Source organism: Protomyctophum bolini (genome assembly GCF_963924005.1).
Source record: "Protomyctophum bolini genome assembly, chromosome: 1".
NCBI classification, from domain to species: domain Eukaryota; kingdom Metazoa; phylum Chordata; class Actinopteri; order Myctophiformes; family Myctophidae; genus Protomyctophum; species Protomyctophum bolini.
In genome coordinates, this window is record NC_137862.1 from 24,947,399 (window position 1) to 24,973,406 (window position 26,008).

The following is a 26,008-nucleotide window of genomic DNA, read 5'->3' on the forward strand; positions in this document are numbered from 1 at the left end:
GTGTGAACTGCACAGCCATGGCGCGCAACACAAAATATAAATCAGGCATTTTCATTCACAGGACAACAGCACACAATGTGCAAGGCGTCGGTCGAGAAGCAGCACCTCAGCTGATCTCACAAAGACTGCAATTCTTCTTTGGTCTAACACATAAACATAAACACTTATTCTTTTTACATTTTAGCCCGGAGATCAGCTGAGCATAAAAAATAAAATTAAAAAAAAGCATAAAAACTGAAGCAAAACAATTATTTTGGAGTCACCGCTGCACATTGGCTGATAATACAAAACTAACTTGCCAGACAAGTGCTAATTTATTTTTTTCGTCTATTCTACAGTAAAGCATCGACTACTTGGAACAAAAGGAACTAGAACGTGTGTACTCGGTGGTACAAAAATCTGTCAACAAAAATATAGATCTTCTTGGAGGCAAAGGTTTTTGCGGTGTTCATTCAATTCTTCACTTTCATATCTGATTAATAAACACTTCCATTGCTTTTCAACAATCATACTTCATAAAGTCTTGCATCCTCATGTGAAGAAGTTGTCCCTCAGAAAGACTTTGGTTTCAGCGCCTGAGGGATTCCTTTTCCTCATTAAAGGCCAATTCTAAAGCTTTAAGGTTGTAGCTGTACCGACATGTCAATACAAGCACTTTTGGTATTTTTCTTTTTCTCTCGTGAATAAAAAGGAAGAAATCAACAAACCAAAGCATATCGTACAACTAGACATTATTCCAGCTAGTAACTACACTAAATTAAAAATAGTCCACCTCTGAAGCCCAATGTATACTTATCTGTGTGACAGTGTCGCACACCACAAATGTTCGATCTAGAAGCTCACAGATGCAATGCATTGTGGACTTACATACATCGGCTATTTTGTGCACCCGGCCCAGGCACGCAAATACATTTAAATCGGGTTTACAGTGGACATCACAAGCTTCTGCAACAACTGGCATAAAGTTGCAGAAATACATTCATTATTCATATCATATTCATCTGTTAGGCAATCTCGCTCTACAATAGTTTAGTACTGACAACATACCCTGTGAAGTTCACCATGTAGCATTTTACATGGCTTTTCCGACGTACTAAACCTTGTTCCCTGAGTTTAGGAAAATAATAAGACAATAAAATATTCTTTTGTTTAAAACGAGGTAGTATAAAACAGGAATTGGCAGGGGCAACTGCGCATAATAAAAACGGGGGAAGCAGACATTCAACATTTTCAGACACCATTAATCGATAATGGATCAAATGAAATGTGTGATAATACTGGGCTGGATAAATAAAGGTCAGCAACAGGAGGTGATAATGTGCATTCTATGTCACTCAGAAGAGTGTACAGTACACTCCCAGAGTTACGAGGGGTGTGTGCATTCTATGTCACTCAGAAGAGTGTACACTCCCAGAGTTACGAGGGGTGCTTGAAATGAAAACATTTTGAAAATCACTGATCTAAACATCCAATGCTTCTTGGATAAACCCGATAAAGCGGTGCGTCAGGAATAAACGTCAGGAATAAACCATACGAAAAGTGACAACTCCACATCAAAAACTATTCATATAGTTGATGCCTCCTTTATACAGGTTGATGCCCTTAATTCGCGGTTCAGAATAAAATCTTTTGCTTTATCGTTGCGATAACACCACAATCTACTATTGTTCTTCCAATTTGGGAATTTTCTTGAAAGTTTTCGATAATGTTGACCTATAATGACATGCCCGGAATGGGGCACGTCATTAAAGTGGTTAATCGTATGTCACAGCGCCCCGCTCATAATCCTTCAATTCACAACAAAACATAAGGAAAAAACGAAACAAAAGAAAAAAAAATGGGGATGACTCCAACTTAGCTCGTTAGAAAAAGTCATCAGGAAGTATCAAAGGTCACGTGACTGAAGCATCCCGTCACATGACGCAGGTATAAGTAGTTATTAAATACATTAGTGTATGTTTACCAAGAGGTAAATCGAGGTAGATATCCAACAACCCCCCCCCCCCCCCTCCCCCCCTCTCTCTCTCCTTTTGCTCCAGTGATAAACTCTTAAATAATGTCAGAAACGTAGCAGTCACTTTTCACATTTTTGACAATCTTTTTGGACACATTCATGGTGGGTGAGAATTCTTTTCTTGCGAAAACATACACACAAATAAATGAGAAAATACAAATGACATTCAACAACGAAAAGGAGACGGTAGAAGAAAACGCTTTCAAACGCTGGCCTGGAGGTTAATTCATAATGCCATACGCTTGCCAAAAAGAGCAGATCTACAACGTAGAACTGTTTCCTTTTTGGCAAGCAACACCGGTATAATATGGAGTATAAATTTGGCTCGAGTATAGTACTTGATGGTATCTCTCTGTCACACACACGGACACACACACGCACACATGCATGCACGCGTGCACACACACACACACACACACACACACACACACACACACACACACACACACACACACACACACACACACACACACACACACACACACACAAAAAGACAATAGAAAGTGCAGACTAGGAGCAGTTTTGGAGCTTCACAAGGCTTCGACCCGTTCAGTGGTCACAGCCACCTTCAGCTCCAGGTGACGTTGTTGCTCGGCCATCTTGCCGTCTCGTCTGCGCTCTCGGCCGGGTGGGCCGACGTCTTCTGACCCACCGCTCCCCATCTCCACTTCCTCCTCCTCCTCCTCTGCTCCCAGGGACGCGGGCCGACTGCCGCGGCCACAGGACAGGTTGGTCATTTCTGTCTCGTCGTGAGAGAAGCGTCCCGAGTCGCCCGTCTCGTGGCTGCCCTCGCTGTTGGACGAGCCCTCCGTGTCTCCCAGCAGGACGCGCATGGTGCTGGGCTCGTTGGGAGACGCCCCCGGCAGCTCGTCTTCGTAACACAGCACGGTGGTGCCCGCCTCGTATGAGTGGACAAGGGGCCTACTCTGAATCTGATGATAGGTTCATGATTAGATACTTAAAACCCCAAATCGCATCGAGAGTTGTTTGGCTACATCTAGCTGCTACAGACACGTCCGGAACAACATCCGGTCCATCTGTAAAAGTGCTCCGTTGCTATAAATCGACTGGGCGCTATAATTGAATGGATTAAATAACCCCGGGCAATTAAGGTGTTAACAGGTGTGTTAAATTGAGGCGTGCAAAGAGCCATGGAGCTGTGGCCACTTTTCCACCAAAATAACTTTGGTTCTAGATTCTTGGAACCGTGGTGCTTTCACCCCGTGGTGCTTTCACAGAACCGGCGGCCATGTTTTGGTTCCAGTTCCGAACCAACTTTTTGGGTTCTGAACCAATTCATTTTCAATGGAAACTCGGAACCGGTTCAATATTAGGCGGGAAAAAAATACCCCACTTCTCGCCACTATTACACCTCATTGTCTGTGGGAGTGGTCACACTATGTCACTACAGTGTCACTACCGTCCTATGATCACTGTTAATAGATGTTGCCAGAGTGTGTTGCTGACACAGATATGTCTCCAACAAAGATTTCCTCCCTATTTGTCTGTCTGACAAATACCCTTAATTAAGTTGGGATGTTTTGAACATATTATGTGGCTTCAGTGACCATGGGGGAAAGGAATATGTTGATGAAGTCAGACATACCTGTTCGTCAGTCTTCTCTTCATCGCTGAAAGAAAACCATTTCTTCTTTCTCTTCTCAGTGTTGGCCTGCACTGGTCCCAGATTATTAATCATCAGATTTGTTCCACCCTAGAAGTACAAAATATATAGTATTGTATATAAGTATTGTACACTACAGTCAAATGTAAATTTCTCTATGATTTAAAAACGACATGTTTCCTTTCTCTTGCTGTCAGATATATAGTAGGTCTATTGGGCTGCCACTATTTTTTATATATATTCTTTATCCCACGATTTTGTAACCCATTTTTCACCCCTGTGTCAATCATCTAATGTGATCCTGGGCTCTACACACCCTCCACCAACCTAGTCCCCATATATGGGGGACAATGCTTCCTTCATGCCTGAATGTCCAAGTTGCTCCTTTACACCTGACAGGGGGGAGTTTCCCTGGTTGGACGTAGCGCGTGGAAGGAACACGTTATTCCAACCAGTTCCTTTTCCCTCCATCAGGCGCCCCGGCTGGCCAGGGGGAGGCAGTTTAGTGACCAGGATTACTGCATGTTTTTTGTGAGGGTACCTACCCTAGGGGACACGGGGAGAACATGCAAACTCCACACAGAAAGGCCCTTTCGCCAACCCCGCCTTCGGGTATGGGCACTGATGACGTGGAGGAGGAAACACGCCGCCAGCACCCCTAGCGTCCCGAGCGGGAATCGAACCCAGGACCTTCGAGCTGTGAGGCGACAGCACTACCAACTGTGGCACATTAGTGGGCTGCTATTGATCAATTGATTGATTGTTAGCAATTATTAAATCGATTACTTGTTCAGTTAAATGAAGAATCGATTAGTATGATTAATTACTTAAGTTCTGTTTTGGACTTTTGGACTGAATTTCCGTACAACAGTGTCACACATATCTATATCTGCCTTTTTACTCATCTGTAAAAAGTGCCTCTTGAAGGCAGCATTCAAGAGAATAGCCTTTTCTTATGTTTAAATAATTGTCCTCTGTGTAGAAATCCATGCCGTACGCCGCATCTCCAGAAAACTTTACTGGATATTATAATGAAGCATTTCCTGAGTGAAAGGCTTCATTATACTCTGCTGAGTGCACCGGAAATAGCTGAATCTACAACATTCCGTCCGAAAGTGCCCATTTAGACATTTCAGCCCTATTCATGGACATTCTCTGCTGATCAGTACCTTGGCATCGATGTAGTGCTGATCGCTCATCATGGGCACGGTGACATCAGCGCCGTCAGACGCCCCCTCCGAGCCCAGCTGATTGGCGCCCGGCGCGGACAACGTGCTTCCTGCCTCACGGTACGCCTTAATGGCCGACAGTTTCCTGAAAGAGAACAAGTCAGATGTCATGCATACAGTATAGTCTGTAGCACGTTTAAACACATACGTACTCCACTATACATTCATACAGTACAGTCTGTAGCACGTTTAAACACATACGTACTCCACTATACATTCATACAGTACAGTCTGTAGCACGTCTAAACACATACGTACTCCACTATACATTCATACAGTACAGTCTGTAGCACGTTTAAACACATACGTACTCCATTATACATTCATACAGTACAGTCTGTAGCACGTCTAAACACATACGTACTCCACTATACATTCATACAGTACAGTCTGTAGCACGTCTAAACACATACGTACTCCATTATACATTCATACAGTATAGTCTGTAGCACGTTTAAACACATACGTACTCCACTATACATTCATACAGTACAGTCTGTAGCACGTCTAAACACATACGTACTCCACTATACATTCATACAGTACAGTCTGTAGCACGTTTAAACACATACGTACTCCACTATACATTCATACAGTACAGTCTGTAGCACGTTTAAACACATACGTACTCCACTATACATTCATACAGTACAGTCTGTAGCACGTCTAAACACATACGTACTCCACTATACATTCATACAGTACAGTCTGTAGCACGTCTAAACACATACGTACTCCACTATACATTCATACAGTATAGTCTGTAGCACGTCTAAACACATACGTACTCCACTATACAGTCATACAGTACAGTCTGTAGCACGTCTAAACACATACGTACTCCACTATACATTCATACAGTACAGTCTGTAGCACGTTTAAACACATACGTACTCCACTATACAGTCATACAGTATAGTCTGTAGCACGTTTAAACACATACATACTCCACTATACAGTCCACTTGTGGTGCCGTTATAGTAAGGCAAAAATGAGAAGAATGAGAAGAAGAAAGTGAAATGCATTGTATGTACAGAATGAGTACCTGTGTTTGCCTCTACAGACGAGGATGAAGGCACAGATGATGATGCAGGTCAGAGCGATGCACACCCCCACTATGATGCCTGTCATGGAGCGCTGGTCCAGGTGGTAGAAGCCATCGGAGAACGCTGCAAAGTCAAATTAAAGTATGGGTTGTCTAGGACAGTGGTTTTGAACCCTATTTGTAAAACTTTGAATATTTTGTTGTTATTGGATATGATTTTGTCCACAATTCCATGCTGTATTGATGCGGTACCATAGGAGAAATAATAGGCAAACATTGATCAAAATAACAATTATTCTACATTCTCTAATTGTGTGGACCATTCTGGGCGGGAACCCCTATTGGTATCTTACCCCCTCAGGCCGGGCACCCATATTTGGGTTCTGTACAGTATGTACAGTATTCAAAAATGTAAATGTTTTGATGCTGCTATATAAATATTTGAAGTTTTTCAGAAACCTTAGGTCAGGATTTAGAGGCGTTTTTAGAATCGGCCTTAGGCCTAAATGGGTTAAGTAGTGTAAGTGGGTAAATTAATTAATGCTGATGTTTAACAATAATTTAACTCTTGAGAGCGTAAAACGAAACCAAATGGACCCATACAGGTCCATTTGGTTTCATTTGACACTCTCAAGAGTTAAAGATCTATAAGTGGTCAGATCTACAGTATAATGGTTATCAACTCTCCATCATTTAGCGGGGGACCACCTGGAACCCCCTCAAGGACCACTGGTTGAAAAATAATCTGAATCGACACTGGACTCCAAAAACGTGTGCATCGGCTCAACACATCCCCACTGACCTGGTGCATGGGCAGAACCACGTCCATGTCTGGGGATGGAAGACGAACCAGCGTCCATTCTGGGCGGCAGCTCCACCGCGTGACTGAACGGCCCATCTCCCATCTCATTGGACGCAGACACCTTCACCAGGTACACTTGCTCCGGCTGCAGGTTCTCCAGGAGGGCCATGGTGATACTCCCTGCCAAAGCACAAGTTTTAAATGTTGTTTAAGAGCTCAGTGTAAGCACAGTATACAGTCCAATCCGTCAGGAGAAACAGTCAAGTGGAAAAGGGAGTTGTGCAGGCGAGGTGAGAAGCCCTGGAAGGGCTTACTTACTCTTTGAGACACACATACAGTACGGGTATTTCGGGTATTTCCGCCATTATTGTTTAGGGCTAAAGAACATTGGAATTGCATTACGGAACCTATACATTTGGGCTATATCCCTTAACCCTTATCCCTAAACTAATTTGCCATTTTTTATTATTTCAAGTAGATCGGCTAGTTGAACTATTTTAAAATGTTTTTCAAAATAGTAAAAAATGGCAAATACGTTTAGGATAAGGGTTAAGGGTGGCACAAGATGGAGCCCTAAATGTTTTGTCTTTGTCCTACAGCAACACTATGGTCAAGTACTGTAGTGTTGGGAACTGCAAAAACAGCAGCAACATAAAAGATAAAAAGGGGACGCCCAAATGGACCTTTTCCTTGTTCCCCAAGGCTCTTCAAAGTAGTCAGCTGACATTTAAAAATCACACCCATGTGAAGTGAGTGGTGCAACTCCGTGTGGGGGTTCCCAGTGTGTGTGTGTGTGTGTGTGTGTGTGTGTGTGAAGGGGGGGGGGGGGGGTTCCAGACCCACAGGAACACACCCAGGGTGCCGGCCCTGTTCCGCCGAGCCGCCCTGCGTCCGAAACGGTAGAGAAATGACAGTTACCATGTGGGGGTCCCAGGGGGTGGGGGGAGTTCCAGACCCCCAGGGGGCCGGGCAGGTTCCGGCGAGCCGCCCCACATCCGAAACGGTTGAGAAATGACAGAGTTACCGTGTGCCGGTCCCTCTACTGTACCCTCTACTGTACTGTACTGTCACTGTACTGGCACACCCGAAATCATCATATATACAGTTAATATGTGCGTGTGTGTTTGTGTGTGTGTTAGGTTGCGGTGGTGAAAAACAACCATGCTGTTTTCGTGCTCATACCCAGACAGGCAGGCACCCACCCAGCCAGCCAGCCAGCCACCCACCCACACACACACATAAAACCACCACTCAAAAAAACTGAAAAGTCGATTAAACAACAGTTTATGAAACTAAACTAACAAGGAATTTTCACCTAAAACCAAGACTTTTGTCGACTTTAGAATATGGACACATCTTTTAAATTATCTGATGCACTTGTATGACTACTGGAAAAAAGTTTTTCAACTGGTGGTCTGCAGACCCCTGGTGGTCCACGGCGGTATTGCAGGTAGTCCCTACCCTTGCATTAACCTCGCCTCACCAGTCTCTCCACCTCGGAGGAAAGCCTGGTCTCTGTTTCAAAAGTCATACAGGACAGGTATTTTTGAGTGGTGCAACCACTCCAAGGAACAGCAATGTCCCTATGTGACTACCGGCATGTGACTACAGTATGTCCCGATGTTTAGAGTACCAGTAGGGGCGCTGTTGTGCTAGAAACAGAGAGAGAGATTTGCACTGTTGCCTGCTAGAGAGAGAGAGAGAGAGGTGTCTGCTAATTCCCCCACACAGTAACTCTAATTTCTCGACCGTTTCGGACGCGGGGCGGCTCGCCGGAACCGGGCTGGCACCCTGGGCGCGTTCCTGTGGGTCTGGAAGTTCCGGGGATCCACCGGGGGCCCCCACACAGAGTTGCACCACTCAGTTCACACGGGTGTAATTTTTTTAAGCACTTTTCTCTTTTAACTTCTATTTACTATACTCAAGGTTTTTGTTTGCATGTGAATAATGTATAGTGTGAAAAAAAGGCTTTTGTAAATAGTTGATGCATTCAAATGTGGCTGTATCCAACAACAATGTTGCGCTTCTTGCCAAATGATATCCCATGTAATGCTCTTTACTGGCAATACATCCAAATCCACAGTAACTATTCAAGTAACTATTAACTACATTTTCAAATAATTGCAGTGGAGTAAAAACAATATTTTCCTCCGAGATGCAGTAGTGGAGTAGAATGAGTAATTGTACTGAAAATGGGAAATACTCCAGCACAGTAAAAGTGTACATTAAGTACAGTACTCAATGTACTTTCCACCACTGTACAGGGGTACCAACAAGGTTGGAGGAGGGTCTATTTGTGTCCACGTTCTCAGGCTAGCTATAGAGGAGGAGGAGGAGGTCAGGGTTCAGAGCTATACACATACCCCCTCCCCCCCAGCTGTAACTGTCAGGGGCCCCGGGGCCCCGGCCGCGTTGATTTAAAGTGATGGGGGGGGCTCAGGGCAGGGGGCAGAGGGGCTTTGTGAACAGCCTCACTTTTGACCCCCTTCGCCAGTGGTGGCGAGGAGGAAAGCCAGGGGTGTCTTGCGCTTCCTGGGGTCATCTGTTCTTCATAAGACGAGCCCCATGGCTACCAGGAATCTGGGTCTCCCGGTAGACCAGAGACCACCAAGCCTGTTATGTACAAGGCCGCTTTGGAATCAGAAGGTTTCTGGTTGGATTGACTTCCATATTCCATAATTTAACCCATTTTGACCAGAGATCAGATTCTAAAAATGTCTTCTGCGTTCTGACAGTTTTCTGAAAAAGCTATGTTTTTTCGTTCTTCGATTTTTCAAAAATAACAGTCCTACAGCTTGTAGATCTGCTATTTTTCAATAGCTAAAGCATAACATAATACTAACACCAAAAGGGGTTCCTGCCCAGAATGGGTTAAAATTGAATATTTTAGAAAATATTACACATTATGTGCATTGAGGTACTTAGTGGCAGCATACACAATACATTTCGAGAGGTCACACTGGTGACGAATAGGCCAATCAGATGCTTTATTTTCTGCTCGTATTAATTGTAAGCTGCCCCATAATGAGGAAGATAACAGCGGAGTGTGAGGCCATGTTGTCTAACAGCAAGCACACAACACACAGAATGAATGTCAAATACACTAATGCGCTTGGCAGGATGAAATGACTTATTGATTTCCAATTGGCCGTTAGTCTGGGACTGGGGGGTGTTTGTGTGTGTGTGTGTGTGTGTGTGTGTGTGTGTGTGTGTGTGTGTGTCGTACCTTCTCTCTGCAACACCGTCCACTGGCCCGCCACCCAGGCCGTCCTGGAGGCGTACAGGATGGTGTAGTGTGTCACGGCGATGTTGGCCTCGTCCGGATGCTTCCAGGACACCAGCGCCGTGTCCGCCTCGATGAGGGTCACTTTCACATTGGAGGGCGGGTGGGTCGGAGCTGGGATTGGGGTGGGGCAGATGGAACGAGACAGTTAAGAGCTGCAGACTCACTCACAATGTTCCGCCGTAATCTGAAGACTCTACCTACCTTAGCCCAAAGCACTTGACCTAGCCTTGATGACCATGCAGTGTTCTCATGCAAAGGTAAAAATGTAATTCAGTTATGTAGACAGATGCTAGGTTCATTTGTTGACCTGGCATCCTACAGTTTCAATGTACAGATTATTTATTCTTTCTTTTGACATATATGGAGATCCTTGATGTCATCAATATTGGCCAGCAACTCTACATCTGACCTCAAACCCTTAGATCTCCATATATGGAGCTGACCTGTTCTGACATTCCATCTGTTGATCCTTCCCCATCCATCCTTCCTCTTCGATGTCTCCCTTTTGACTGATAGCTGTCCATTTAAACTCTAGCCGGGCCTGTCCCAAAGTTATTAGTGCAGCCGCACCCGGAAGCCGGCGAAACCTAGAGTTCTCAACAGTCCCAAAGGCCCGGCCCTACCTGGGCCCTCATCAAACCCTGTACTTGCAAGACACTGCCCCCGCTTAGATCTCCATATATGGAGCTGACCTGTTCTGACATTCCATATATTGATCTCCATGATCAAACTGTACACTCAAGAGTCAAGACATGCTCCATATATAGCCAGTACAGAATTCATTTCATATGTTGATCTGACCCCCCATGCCAAAACGCCAGCGCTCGTCCAGCAGTCTGCTGTCACCCAGGCGGATGTGTGCACACTTCTCACCCTTTAGGGCGTCTTACTGGTATTCTTTAGACTGATTCTAGGTGCTTGGTTTACCTCTGATCCTAGTTTCCTGAGGCACTACACTGTCTCTCATAAATAAGTAATATAAAACATGTGTTTTGCAAAAATCGGCCTCATACTGGCGAATTGGCATCCAGTGTGTGCACATCGACCGGGCCAACAGTACCGGAGATTAGCTGTACGCAGACGGACGGATGGAGTGCAAAACATACTGTCTCCCCATGCCGTCGGCCTGCATGGTGCAGACAATAGAGGGTATGCGTGTGTAATCATCATCATACCCGGATGTGATGCGGGAACGCCTACTGAGCGGCTAAAAAAACTACTTTCTGGCCTTGTCAGCCCATACATTCAAACAGAAAAGTCCTATCTGATTGCATTAAACAACGTTAAACTCACTTTGACACTCGATTTGCCACTGAATTTATGCATGCGTGCATAGTGCATACCCTCTATAATGCATGATGATATGAGAGGAGTGTGTGTGTTAACTTGTCCCTACCATCAGGGAAAGTGGTCTCGTAAACGACGGGGCTCCAGGGACTGGCCAGCTGGTCGAGGTGCAGGCGGATGGCAAACTCATACTTGGTGTTGGGTTCCAGGTCCTGAACCATCAGGCTCTGCTCGTTGCTGCAACAAACAGCAAAGACAAGCACAAAAACATTACCACAAGCCACCAGCAGATGGAGTAGTAGAGCTGCAAAGAGACCAGACATAATTATTGGTGACCACCACCATGTGGAAAGTGACTAAGTACATTTACTTAAGTACTGTACTTGAGGTATATATATATTTTTTAAACAATATGTTTATTGTTTTTTTTGTTTTTTGAGAAATATACACGACAAAAACAGACACTGCTGACATTTTTTCACAGGAGCGAAAAGGAACAATAAAACAGAAAAAAATGAAAGGAAAACACAACAACCAACAACAACCGAAACATTTAGCAGAAGTCAATCCATAAGCAGATAAATGAGAGTAGGTCCACACAGGTAAGATGTATCAGTATCCCACAGAGTCCATAAGAGCACTACAGTTTATGAGGCATTTCCATTATCATTGCGTAGCATATTCAACAAATCAACATTCGTTAAGAGTTGGGTGAAAGGTCCCCAGACCTCATCATAGATTTCACTTGTTTTCTTCAAAATATAAGTTATCCTTTCCACAACAACTGTTCATTTTCCTGAGCCATTGGCTCACTCGTGGTGAGCTCGTGTTTTTCCATGTTAGAGCATTTGTGTGCTTTGCTTGGAGTAGCGACATATCTATAAGAATTGGTTTATTCCTTGGTATAACCAGGGTTGCAGGGTACAACCCCAATATGCAGAGTTTTGGGTCCAATGGTATCCTTACATCTAGCATTCTATAAATTATTTGTAAGATCTCACTCCAAAATGCCACAATCTCTCTGCATTCCCACATAGCCTACAGTGAAGAAGTGTGCCCTTTGACTGCTCACATTTGGCAGTAGTAAGCCATCTACTGAATTAAACATAGTATTCTGCCGGGTCATTTCTTTCATTTTCGTTCAACAGCATTAAAGATGATTTAGTACTTGTACTTTACTTCAGATATCCAATATACATTCACTTCTACTCAGAACTAAATATTGTACTTTTACTCCACTACATTTATTTGACATCTTTATTACAAAACATACATTACCCACTTCAGCCCTATGTACATTTTGGCCCTTTGAAAATAGCCGATCTACAAGCGTACAAAAGTACAAAAAAGTACAAAAAGCGTACAAAAGTACAAAATGTGAGTACTTTTTCACCAGTAAATAGTGTCCCAGTAACTTTCCACTGGGGCATTGTTAACCCCCTAGAGAAGACCCCCTGTAGTTGTAGAGAACCCTAGAGTAGACCCCCTGTAGTTGTAGAGAACCCTAGAGTAGACCCCCTGTAGTTGTAGAGAACCCCTAGAGTAGACCCCCTGTAGTTGTAGAGAACCCTAGAGTAGACCCCCTGTAATTGTAGAGAACCCTAGAGTAGACCCCCTGTAGTTGTAGAGAACCCTAGAGTAGACCCCCTGTAGTTGTAGAGAACCCTAGAGTAGACCCCCTGTAGTTGTAGAGAACCCTAGAGTAGACCCCCTGTAGTTGTAGAGAACCCCTAGAGTAGACCCCCTGTAGTTGTAGAGAACCCCTAGAGTAGACCCCCTGTAGTTGTAGAGAACCCCTAGAGTAGACCCCCTGTAGTTGTAGAGAACCCCACTGTCTGACACCACCAATTATCTCAATTACAGTATATCAATGTTTACAGGCTGAAAATGAACCATTTTTAAACCACTGTAAGCCTTGGGGCTCCCCACTCCTTGGGGCGTTTTTGTTGTTGTTTTTTGTCTCTCTATATTTGCATAAAAGTGAAAATGTCCCCCTTCATCTTACCCAAACTGTAGCCAATAATATGAACCATACAAAAATACCACCTCAAAAGGAAAAGCCTTTTTCATGCATTTGCAAAGCATGTACTTAAACGCTGACTGGGGTCCCCCAGGGGTCTATACTTGTCCCCTCACATTTTTTCCCTCTGCACCAAAGCTCTAAAGATTATATATAGCCAAGTTAACACTGTCTCCCGCTGTGACACACTGTGAGCTTGTAGATTATATATAGCCAAGTTAACACTGTCTCCCGCTGTGACACACTGTGAGCTTGTAGATTATATATAGCCAAGTTAACACTGTCTCCCGCTGTGACACACTGTGAGCTTGTAGATTATATATAGCCAAGTTAACACTGTCTCCCGCTGTGACACACTGTGAGCTTGTAGATCTATAACACTGTCTCCCGCTGTGACACACTGTGAGCTTGTAGATCTATAACACTGTCTCCCGCTGTGACACACTGTGAGCTTGTAGATTGTCTCCCGCTGTGACACACTGTGAGCTTGTAGATTGTCTCCCGCTGTGACACACTGTGAGCTTGTAGATTGGCCACAATGTTTGACATGTGACACACTGTGAGCTTGTAGATTGGCCACAATGTTTGACATGCCCAGAATAGGGAAGCCAAGGTATTAACTCATTAAGACCTGGAACGCATCTGTGTCACCTTAGCTTTTAACCACTTTAACCATTATTTTAAACTTTAGCTGTGTAGCTCATAGCACGGCACAGAGTGCTGCTTGTAGATCTGCTAAAGAAAATCATGAAAATGTGGCACAAATCTTTTAACGTTTTGAACTCATATCTTTGCTTCTGGGGGGTCCCTGGAACAACATATTTTCAGATGGGGGTCCGGTGGCCGAATATACATTTGGGGTCGTCCTTGACATGAAATAGTTTTTGAGCACCACTGACATAGAAACACAGGTCATCATGACTTAGAAGACATTTTGTAGAATCTGGTCTCAGATCTCAATAAAGTAACTCACGTTGGCAGGTAGAGCACGAGGGAAGCGTTCTGCAGGCCCACGGGGTTGCAGCGGACCGTGTAGTTGACCGTCTGGCTGGACGAGAATGCCGGACGGCCCCAGTGCAGGAAGACAGAGGACGAGCTGTTGGCCTTGGAGTGGACGTGATGCGGTGGCGGAGGAGGCGGCACCAGGCGGTCTCTAACGGCTGAGGAGAGAGAGAGAGAGAGAGAGAGAGAGAGAGAGAGAGAGACGTTCAGGTTGTTGGAACAGATAGTTCTACTGCAATCAATCTTGTAATAAAACATTACACTGTTTAAAGGCTGTTTGCGCCAAGCACGATCACTATAATGATAACTGCATGCGTGCATGCGTGCGTGCGTGCGAGTGGAACATACAGACGCATCCAGGGGTGCTGACGGTCTGGTCTGCTTGGTATCCATCTCCCATGAAGTTGTAGCCCAGGAGCTTAACGTGGTACTTCTTCCTCGGGTCTGTTGGTTCAGAGAGAGAGAGAGAGAGAGACGGGACACACACACATGAATGGAGATCAAAACGACATCGCTTGAGGCATGGACAGACATACAGCTACCTACAGTACTGTACATCCACCTCCATACTGACTGATTCATACAAAATGTGTGTTCAGGGTGAGGACCCCCCCCCCCTTTTCCACTGGGGTTGAACTGGTTCACTTTTCCCCCTGCCTAATATTGAACCAGTTCAGAGCGTTTACACTGAAAATGAATTGGTTCAGAATCCTAAAAGAACTGGAACCAAAATAATTGCCACCTGTTCCGTGAAAGCACCAAGGTTTCAAGAATCTAGAACCAACGTTATTTTGGTGAAAAAGGGTCCCGTGAGTGTACACATGGAACGGAATTATCGGAGTTCAATTAAGAATTTATACTGTGCACGTGCAGAGCGGAGTCCCAGAACTAAACAACCATATTGAATGGGAGCCTGTGGCCTAATGCATCTCGAGCCAGGGGTCATTGAAATAAAAATTTAGAATTAAATTGAAAATTGAAAAAGGTTTAAAAAAAAGCATCTATAGAAAGGAAAAATAGCCGGTCTACGACACGCCGCGACCCGTCTGTGGGTGAGCTGGGTGAGAGTCTCTGGTAATAACAGATGCTCGTGCAGCCCTGAGTGTGCTGGTCAGTTCAGACGGGGTCAGTCAGGGCTTTAGGACAGGCTGTGGTGGTGTTCCTCTCCGCTATCCATCACCCTCCTGTCACCCTGTCCTTTGGGGCTCTGGGACTGTCCGAGCTGCTGCCTGCCTGGCCACTGGGTCAGCGGTCACTCCTATTCAACTCTCCAGGTTAAACCTACGCCACAATGGCCCCTGGGAAAGGCAGAGCTGCTGGTCATCAGCGGTCACCACAATCAATGACCTTAGAGAGAGAGAGAGGCCCGAATCTGAACAAAAGCCGTTTGAACAAAGAAATGGCCATTTTATTTCTGAGATAGGGTTTTGACTCGGAATTTGCATGTGGGGTTGAGACGTAACTATCTTCTCAGGTCAAAGAGTTAATTGTTTTGTTTTTGGTTTTTTTACTGTAGGCTACAGCTTCACATGATGTGAGAGGAACATGATATAATGGGAGAAGTGTGTTAACTTATGCTATTATTTATTTTTAAATAGATGCAATGATAACAGAGCCTATGGATGGACTGTGTTTCCACATGATCACAAGCATCACTATAGGAAATGTCCTGTTGTTAGTGAGACTCGCGGAAGCTTATAAAGCCTTGTTAAGTTTGATTATTTTTCTTTTGCACTACGTACAGTAACATTTCATTCATATTTCCGTGTCGATTAGAAAAATGAAAAACAGCTTGCAAAAAGCCGACTGAAAGGGAAGCTGGAGCATGATTTAGCTGATAAAAGTTTTTTTTCTTTTCTTTTTTCATCTCTGGAACCCCAATCTAGTCTACTTTGCAAAATCCTCAAAGTGTTTATTTAACTCAGAGCGTATGGAACCAACAATCTACAAGCGCAAGATTCTAGCTCCTCTACCATGCTGTAACCGCACGATGACTCTGAATCTACCATGACCATCTTAATATAGCCACATGACCTCTTATTATGAATCAGATATCGATCAGAACAACTTTAAGGTTTTAGTGTGGGAGTGGGGGCGGGAGGAGTCCACAGGGTGCGGGGGGTTGAGAGGAGATTAAGAAGGGTGGAGTTGACCCTCCTCCTCCACCATCCATAGAGCAGAGGAGTTTGAGAGTGGAGCCGGAGCGGGGCGATAGGTCAGGCCGAGATAAAACTCTCAAAGAATCTAAGGTCACGACGGGGTGTGAAATATGAGACAAGCCTCTTTGTTCGGCCGGGGGTTCCTCCTCTCTCGTACCTTCACACTTCATCACAGAACAGAACGCCACGACTTCAATGTTTCATTTTTTTTCATGTTGTTGAAAGCTTTTTATATTGGACAGGTCTCACCTCCAACAAGAGGTCTTGTATCTCACAGGGATACCTGTATGAATAAATATCGAATAAAAAAAAGTGTTCAACCAGTCGAACCCTATAGCGTCCCTATTGTGAGCTGGTAGTATAGAAGTGATTAGTGATTTCCAAATAGAAGTGATTGGATGTAGAGGGAGACAATGAGGGGGCCAATCATAGACCTCTGGGGGATTCCAGTCAACTGACATATATGCCGCTATAGGGTTTAAGTGGTCAAGGATGGACAGTCTTCTTTTGCCGTGTGGACCTTTTAAGATTCAGCCAGGCTTCACCACAAGTTCCTGAGCTTGTTTCTTATGATATATGACACCTATGGACAACTCTCTCTCTCTCTCTCTCTCTCTGTCTCTCTCTGTGTGTCTCTCTCTCTCTCTCTCTCTGCACTCTGTGCCTTTCTTGCGCCATCGTGTCCATTTATTGCCCCGGGACGGAGGGGCAGATTCTGGACAATCCCCAGGGCTTTTGTCTTGTTTGTGGCTCGGTGTCGACCTCTAAAAGAAGAGGAGCAGTCAGAGGAAGAATCCCACACTCCTCCACCCACCTCCACCTCCACCACCTCCACCCGGCAGGACCAACATCAACACAATGGAGCTGCCGGCATTATGCAGCACACAGAGGGGCTTGGGAGCGAGGGAGGTTGTGACATCTGGGCCACGACCTTTGACATGGAATCTGGGCAAGCCAAATCCTGCAAAAGGAGGGGTTGTGGGTGTGTGTGTGTGTGTGTGTGTGTGTGTGGGGGGGGGGTCTCCCTGAAGGGTGGAGGGATCAAGATGAGGAAGTGGATGCAAAACGGCGAAACAACAACAACCAGAATAAAATGCCCACTTAATAAGGTGATGATGCCATCCAAGGGTCCTGACAGGATACAGATGGAAGAAAATGGAACATAAAATCCTGAGGATTTTACTGTATATATTATGCTACCACATGAACAGAGAGCAAGAATTTAACGGTGCTGTAAGTTGTTTTTATTGTTATCTATTTAAGTGTTAATTAGCGTTTTCGGGTCTAGGGTACCAATTTCATCCAATCAGGGAGGAGATTTTTACAACTTTTTCTTTAGAACCAAAAGATCCCTGATTGCATGAACACCTTTAACAGGACAACTCAGCGGCATTGGTGGAAAGGACAGATTTGTATGGGTCACGACTCGAGTACATTTCAAAACATAAAAAAGTTATTAAGAAATAAAAATAAAATCATGAATTTCATTAAGAAAATAAAAAAGAATTGTAAGTAGTGAAAATACCCGATCTACAAGATTTAATTGCATATTTTAGATCTGCTATTTTCACTAGTTTGGGTCCCGGGCAAACGTCTAATTTATCTTTTGGGTCTTGAGCTAAAGGCCATTGGAGGTGTCCACCAAAAACACTAGTAGCCTATCTCAGGTTATTACTCATAGAGGCCACAAGCATGAGTCAGCAAAATAATAAAAACAAATGGTAGGTTTTCAAACTGATAGGTTTCTGAACAGTCCACAGCCCTCCTCTGAGACACAGAGTGAGAGGACATGTTTCTGAACTGTCCACAGCCCTCCTCTGATACACAGAGTGAGTGGACAGGTTTCTGAACTGTCCACAGCCCTCCTCTGAGACACAGAGTGAGTGGACAGGTTTCTGAACAGTCCACAGCCCTCCTCTGAGACACAGAGTGAGTGGACAGGTTTCTGAACTGTCCACAGCCCTCCTCTGATACACAGAGTGAGTGGACAGGTTTCTGAACTGTCCACAGCCCTCCTCTGAGACACAGAGTGAGTGGACAGGTTTCTGAACTGTCCACAGCCCTCCTCTGAGACACAGAGTGAGTGGACAGGTTTCTGAACTGTCCACAGCCCTCCTCTGAGACACAGAGTGAGTGGACAGGTTTCTGAACTGTCCACAGCCCTCCTCTGAGACACAGAGTGAGTGGACAGGTTTCTGAACTGTCCACAGCCCTCCTCTGAGACACAGAGTGAGTGGACAGGTTTCTGAAAAGTCCACAGCCCTCCTCTGAGACACAGAGTGAGTGGACAGGTTTCTGAACAGTCCACAGCCCTCCTCTGAGACACAGAGTGAGTGGACAGGTTTCTGAACAGTCCACAGCCCTCCTCTGAGACACAGAGTGAGTGGACAGGTTTCTGAACTGTCCACAGCCCTCCTCTGATACACAGAGTGAGTGGACAGGTTTCTGAACAGTCCACAGCCCTCCTCTGAGACACAGAGTGAGTGGACAGGTTTCTGAACAGTCCACAGCCCTCCTCTGAGACACAGAGTGAGTGGACAGGTTTCTGAACTGTCCACAGCCCTCCTCTGAGACACAGAGTGAGTGGACAGGTTTCTGAACTGTCCACAGCCCTCCTCTGAGACACAGAGTGAGTGGACAGGTTTCTGAACTGTCCACAGCCCTCCTCTGAGACACAGAGTGAGTGGACAGGTTTCTGAACTGTCCACAGCCCTCCTCTGAGACACAGAGTGAGTGGACAGGTTTCTGAACTGTCCACAGCCCTCCTCTGAGACACAGAGTGAGTGGACAGGTTTCTGAACAGTCCACAGCCCTCCTCTGAGACACAGAGTGAGTGGACAGGTTTCTGAACAGTCCACAGCCCTCCTCTGAGACACAGAGTGAGTGGACAGGTTTCTGAACTGTCCACAGCCCTCCTCTGAGACACAGAGTGAGTGGACAGGTTTCTGAACAGTCCACAGCCCTCCTCTGAGACACAGAGTGAGTGGACAGGTTTCTGAACTGTCCACAGCCCTCCTCTGAGACACAGAGTGAGTGGACAGGTTTCTGAACTGTCCACAGCCCTCCTCTGAGACACAGAGTGAGTGGACAGGTTTCTGAACTGTCCACAGCCCTCCTCTGAGACACAGAGTGAGTGGACAGGTTTCTGAACTGTCCACAGCCCTCCTCTGAGACACAGAGTGAGTGGACAGGTTTCTGAACTGTCCACAGCCCTCCTCTGAGACACAGAGTGAGTGGACAGGTTTCTGAACTGTCCACAGCCCTCCTCTGAGACACAGAGTGAGTGGACAGGTTTCTGAACTGTCCACAGCCCTCCTCTGAGACACAGAGTGAGTGGACAGGAACGGTGCCATCTTGCAATGAGCATCAGTGCATGAGGACCAATTATACGAAGGTAGGTTAAAAACGTTAAACGAGTGCTCCTTCAACGTGTTCCAGTATGCTGTCACATACATCATAAGGTACCAAGGTGGTCCGCTCTGCTGTCTTTCCCAGAGGGGTAAATCACAGAGGCCTTTGCTCCCCCCATAAATTATCGCGGGCTGTATTAAAAGGGACATTTTTGAGCTGTCCGTGGTCACCTGACTTTTACAGCCCCCCATGCAGATCCTGTTGGCCTCTGAGGCTTTGTTCGGCACTGTGAAAGACCCCCAACCCCCTGGCCACAGCAAGCACTGCCTGAGCAGTGGCCATAAATGTCAACTCACACTCACACACACACACACACACACACACACACACACACACACACACACACACACACACAATTCCTCTCTCTCTCTGTCTCTCTCTCACTCTCTCCTGTCACATACAGACCCTACAAAGGCTATACAAGGTGACAACGCAAAAACAAAACACAGAAAAGGTTCAGCTCTAGTTTTCACACCAGCAGCATGTTTGTATGGTGCTGTATGGTGGCTGTTGTCGCGTCCACTCGGCCATCCAGTTAAAGGACAACTTTAGTTTTTTATTTTATTTATTATAGTCCTACTAGACCCCAAGAAATTACATCTGGCCACAAAAGATCACAGGATTTACTGCATGTGAACTGGCATATTGAGGCTTCCCCACCAGTATACCTTCATATTCAGTAGATCCTGTGATCTTCCATTTGTACACCCCATAAGGGTCCATTTGGTTCCTAAATATCATTTAGCTGGGGACCCTCTGGAACTCTCTCAAGGTCTCCTAGGGGTCCCCGGACCCCACTTTGGGAACCACTGGGCTACAGCACATTTTGTGGAGAGAAAGAGAGTTGAGTTGTGTTTGACTCTTGGCTAATATACTACCTTTGTGTCCCTCCTGGCCAAACACAATGAGGCTCTTTGATGTGCTGTCCTGGCCTGGTCCTCTCCAGCAATGCTGCTCAAAGCAGCCATAAAACAACCTCATAAATCACACGTCACAATAAAGCAAGGCCTTTTTTTCTGTCCTCAGAAGCGCAGCTTGCACAGTGCTCTGTCAAAGAGGGGGAAAGTTAAAGGAATCCTTCCTTTTCCTTTCTCAACCTAGGAGGTATTTTGTCATGTCAATCCATGCTATAGGGGTTGATTGATTCATTCGTTGTAGATAGAAACCGTGAATGTCCATATTAAAAAAAAAATGTAACGCAATAATGTACTGCCAGTGCCATGTGGGGTTTTATAAATAGTAGCTAATGAAAAAACACTTTCACTTTCAAATAAAATAAACATTTTTTTAAATAAAAACTAAAAGGGAGTTCTCGTTGTGATTGCTGACAATTTCTTTATTAGTATTATAAAATAATCATAAACTAGATCCATCGGAACATAGATTATTCTTTTTCATGTCCTGAGAAGTAACAGGTTTGGACATACAAGGCTTCCGTCCAACAGCATGCTGGTTCATACAAAGTTTGTCAAGAGAAAATGTGTAATTATTTTGTATCTTCCCTTTCTCAAATGTACCACCTGCAGTACCTCTGCGTACCCCTAGGGGAGTAGTAGAGCCGGTGCCAGCCAGGCAGCAGAAAGTAGAGGCTCTATTGACAGACAGTCAAAGTCGTGATTGATTAATTGGCTGTACGTGTCCTTTCACGAGTCCCAAACCGGGGGCTTCCTTTAGGCTTTAGAAAGAGAACCCACCCCCTCCTCTCCTTCGGCAGGATTTCAATGTCCGTCCAACAGCTGGTGGACAGGGCTGGACGGTAGAGAGGCTCCTTTTGGCCTGTGGGTCAGCTAGGACAGAGAGGAGAGGACAGAGGTCCCAGGCCAACTCACTGGACAACTGACCATCTGTGGCCTAAAGGGGGGAGGGGCAACCAGGTGGTCAGCAGCTGACTTGTAAATCAGTCAGATTTGTCAGTAGAGCGGCGGCGCAGCGCTATAGGCAGAGAGGAGCACTGTAGGAGCAGGAGGGGGTGAAAAGACTATCGCAGCGTTCCTCGCACGGGTGTGCTGATTTGGAGGAAAGGCTATAGCCTGTGAGCCTGAGACGAGTCCAGGTGTTGCCTGGTGGGACTTTACTGACGACCGGCCGCACACTACTGTCGCAAAAGGGTTCATGAATTATTAATTTGCGATAGTGAATTGTACAAAAACTAGTGGCTATTTTGATTCAAAACCACATACATTTGTACAAAAACTAGTGGCTATTTCATTCAAAACAACATACATTTGTACAAAAACAAACAAAACATTTCTCTACTGTCGTTCAACCATGCCTGGAAAACATCCAAATACTGAACAGATACGTAGCATATTATTTGTTGACTAGAGATCATAACTCTATGCTTATTCCGATCTCACACTTGTAAGTCACTTTGGATTCAAACGTTTTAATAACTCTGATAGTACAAATAGTCCAGAAAGGGTCCATTTGGTTCCATGCGTACACTCTCAAGAGTTACATAGCCATAAGGGTCCATTTAGAACCCCCTCAAGTAACCATGATGGTCCCTGGACCGCACTTTGAGAACCACTGCTGTAGCAGAGTCAGCACCCTGACTTTGTTTGACCAGAATGGAACGGAGTCTTATTTAGTATAATGGACTCTTCGCTAAACCCCACCCCAAAAGCGATTGTCCAAATCCAAATAGTTTAGCAACCGTGGCCGAGTTGGGAAAGCTTCTGTCCCCTCATAGCTGTCAATGTTATTTTGCATGGCTGTGTTGTTGAACACATACTATAAATTTGGAATATATATATTCCAAATTTGTGCCACATTTTCACGATAAAAAAAAAACCCGCAGACCTACAAGCTCATAGCGCGGCACCGAGTGCCGCGCTATGAGCTTGTAGGTCTGCAATTTTTAAAGTTTGATCAAAAGGGATTCCCGCCCAGAATAGGTTAAAAGCGGTTAAGAAATAAAATAAAATATAAAACATAAACTCACCAAGGCCTCCAATGGTGTGAGTGTTATCGGCAGCCCTCAGCAGGATGGGCGCGTTCTCTTGCTGGCTCTCCTCGTGGTAGAACAGCCTGTAGCCCTGCACACTGGCAGAGTTCCCTGGGCTCAGTTTCCAGCGCACCACGATGGTGGTACAGTTCAGAGGCTCCAGCTGCAGTTCAGGAGCCAGAGGGACTGTTGTTGAGACACAAGAAGGATCACATTAGATTAGAGCACTGTTTCCCAAACAGTGGGTGGGGACTCATTTGTGGGTCACAGACTCACAGAGTCAAGTTTTTAGGGGACAGCTATAGAGGGCAGTTAGTTGCACCAGCCAGTCATTTTCACTTTCACTTCCATTTTCCCCACTCGCAGACCGCCATTGTAAGAAATGGGATGCACACGCAGATCCGACACACCAAAGGTCCGACATGCGGAAACAACAGTCGGACATGCGGTCGAACATACGCTGCTCCCATGCTTGCGGTTATGGTTAGGTTAGGCTTTGAGGTAGGTTGTTGGTCTAATGACAGTTGGACCAATAGTATGTCGGAACTAAAGCCTGTACCCGTAAGAAACGGCTTATGTTAGAATTATTCGGCAGAAACGTTACTTCTCTCTCTCTCTTTCCAGGAACCAGCCACAACAAAGTCCACCTAACCTTCACTCCTACCTACATGTGGCAAGACTGCAAGCACTGTGAGCAAGTAGCCTGATTTATACCTTAGGTTAGGAGCATGATGGTGTTGCATGCAGTAAATAGCAGATAAACAAGCTCACAATGTGTCATGATTGTGACGTGTTCGTGTTGTGAGCTTGTCGTTCTGCTAACACCACAGTTCTTTAAAAACAATGACCAATGAAGAGCCCTTTCCTGTGCATACATGGAGACGTCGAGAAAACAAGAGATAAAAAAAGAAAACAGAGATGGGAAAAAAATAATAATCCTCCCCCATCGTCAACCCAACCCCCACCCCAAAGCCTCAGATGTTGGGTTCTGAACGGCCCTATTCTCCTGCGCTCCCGGAGGCCTGGGTCCCTCTTCTTTATGACCCATGACTGAAGCCATTCCAATGTTACTGACACTGCAGGCCAAAGGTCAGCGAGTAACAAAACGCAATGCCTTAACAAGATTATTAGAGCAAAAGCTCTTCTTCATGCGGGCATATCCTTAAAACTTAACCCATGTAGACCTGCATGAGGCCGGTTCTAAAAAGTTGTCCCATATTTATATTTTTGCAGAAAAAAAAATATATAATATATATGTTGCTATATACTGTATAGTAACAACAGTGGTTCCTGGATAAACAATTTGAATATATATTGAGGTTTTTCCAGAAAACAGCTTTAGATGGTCATTCTGGAGAGAGGGGTTCCATACTTTCACGTTGCGCCTCGGTCCTAGGCTGGGGCCGTAACACAAGCACACACGTGCGCACGCACGCACACACACACACACACACACACACACACACACACACACACACACACACACACGCTCTCTCCTCATACATAACTCACACTTCCTGCCATCGTTAAAGTTGTCAAAATAAAAAATATATAAAAGCAAAAAATAATGAAAAAACACAAAAAGACTGGACAGTCTGTGGCGTTTCGTACCTTTGGCGCTGGAGGCCTTGGGGGTGCGGTGGGAGGTCCAGGCCGACTGCTCTCCCCAGCCCACGCCGGTGGCAGCGGCGATGCGCAGCAGGTAGATGGTGTCGGGCTGCAGGCGCTCCAGCAGGTGGGCGGTGGTGTCTCCCGGCAGCTCCATCTGACTGGCGGCCTGCTCGGCGACGGTGCGGTAGGACAGGCGGTAGGCCGACACGCGGCCGCGGCTCAGCTTGTCCGGCAGCGGCTGCCACGACACCTGGATGTCCGTGGGGCTGAGGCTGGTCAGGCTCAGCTCCGGGGCCCGCAGCGGCACTGTGGTGTGGAGGAGAACCAGCATGAGGACTCCTTTAGTTTGACCCGTGAAAATCACTTTAACCATAATTTTAAACTTTAGCTGTTGAAAAATAGCACATGGCAAATGTTTTTAACTCATATCTTTGCTTCTGGGGGGTCCCTGGAACAACATATTTTGAGATGGGGTCGGCGGCTAAATACACATTTTTGGGGTCATCAGACATGAAATAGTTTGAGAACCAATGACATAGAAACATAGGTTTTGTTAGGTGGGTTTTGTTCATTACATTCTGGGTTTGATGGAGGAGAAGGGGCATGTTCTTACTTACTGAAGACCTAGCCAATCTACAAGCTCGCAATGTGAGCTGGTAGCTATTCCAAATGATACTGTAGTTCGACCACTCCCTGTCTCCTTCTCCTCCCACCCCCTTTTCTACCAAAAGAACTTTGGTCCTAGAACTGGTTCCGTTCTAGATTCTTGGAACCTTGGTTCTTTTTTCTTTTTTTTTCTTTTGGTTCCAGGTCCGAACCAACTTTTAGAGTTCTGAGCCAAATAATTTTACTACAAAAATATGTAGTACGGATACAGTAGTGTTTGGAACTATAGAGTAATGTTTGGAACTATACATACAGTAGTGTTTGGAACTATAGAGTAATGTTTGGAACTATACATACAGTAGTGTTTGGAACTATAGAGTAATGTTTGGAACTATACATACAGTAGTGTTTGGAACTATAGAGTAATGTTTGGGACTATACATACAGTAGTGTTTGGAACTATAGAGTAATGTTTGGGACTATACATACAGTAGTGTTTGGAACTATAGAGTAATGTTTGGGACTATACATACAGTAGTGTTTGGAACTATAGAGTAATGTTTGGAACTATACATACAGTAGTGTTTGGAACTATAGAGTAATGTTTGGAACTATACATACAGTAGTGTTTGGAACTATAGAGTAATGTTTGGAACTATACATACAGTAGTGTTTGGAACTATAGAGTAATGTTTGGGACTATACATACAGTAGTGCTTGGAACTATACAGTAATGTTTGGAACTATACATACAGTAGTGTTTGGAACTATAGAGTAATGTTTGGAACTATACATACAGTAGTGTTTGGAACTATACAGTAATGTTTGGGACTATACATACAGTAGTGTTTGGAACTATAGAGTAATGTTTGGAACTATACATACAGTAGTGTTTGGAACTATAGAGTAATGTTTGGGACTATACATACAGTAGTGTTTGGAACTATACAGTAATGTTTGGAAAT

The 26,008-nt window shown here is 45.0% G+C and overlaps 1 protein-coding gene across 1 annotated transcript in view; it reads right to left on the bottom strand.

Moving 5' to 3' along the window:
- Positions 1–2,544: 2,544 nt before the first annotated feature.
- prtga (protogenin homolog a (Gallus gallus)) overlaps positions 2,545–26,008 on the bottom strand; it is a gene marked incomplete at both ends in the record, with an annotated part of 55,050 nt that continues 31,586 nt past the window's right edge. The window contains 11 exons of the mRNA XM_080769968.1: positions 2,545–2,946; positions 3,621–3,728; positions 4,808–4,952; positions 5,913–6,036; positions 6,715–6,894; positions 9,941–10,111; positions 11,397–11,524; positions 14,281–14,467; positions 14,658–14,753; positions 22,824–23,012; positions 24,438–24,743. Coding sequence (XP_080626094.1) covers positions 2,545–2,946; positions 3,621–3,728; positions 4,808–4,952; positions 5,913–6,036; positions 6,715–6,894; positions 9,941–10,111; positions 11,397–11,524; positions 14,281–14,467; positions 14,658–14,753; positions 22,824–23,012; positions 24,438–24,743 — 2,036 coding nt within the window. The remainder of the gene's footprint in view (positions 2,947–3,620; positions 3,729–4,807; positions 4,953–5,912; positions 6,037–6,714; positions 6,895–9,940; positions 10,112–11,396; positions 11,525–14,280; positions 14,468–14,657; positions 14,754–22,823; positions 23,013–24,437; positions 24,744–26,008) is intronic.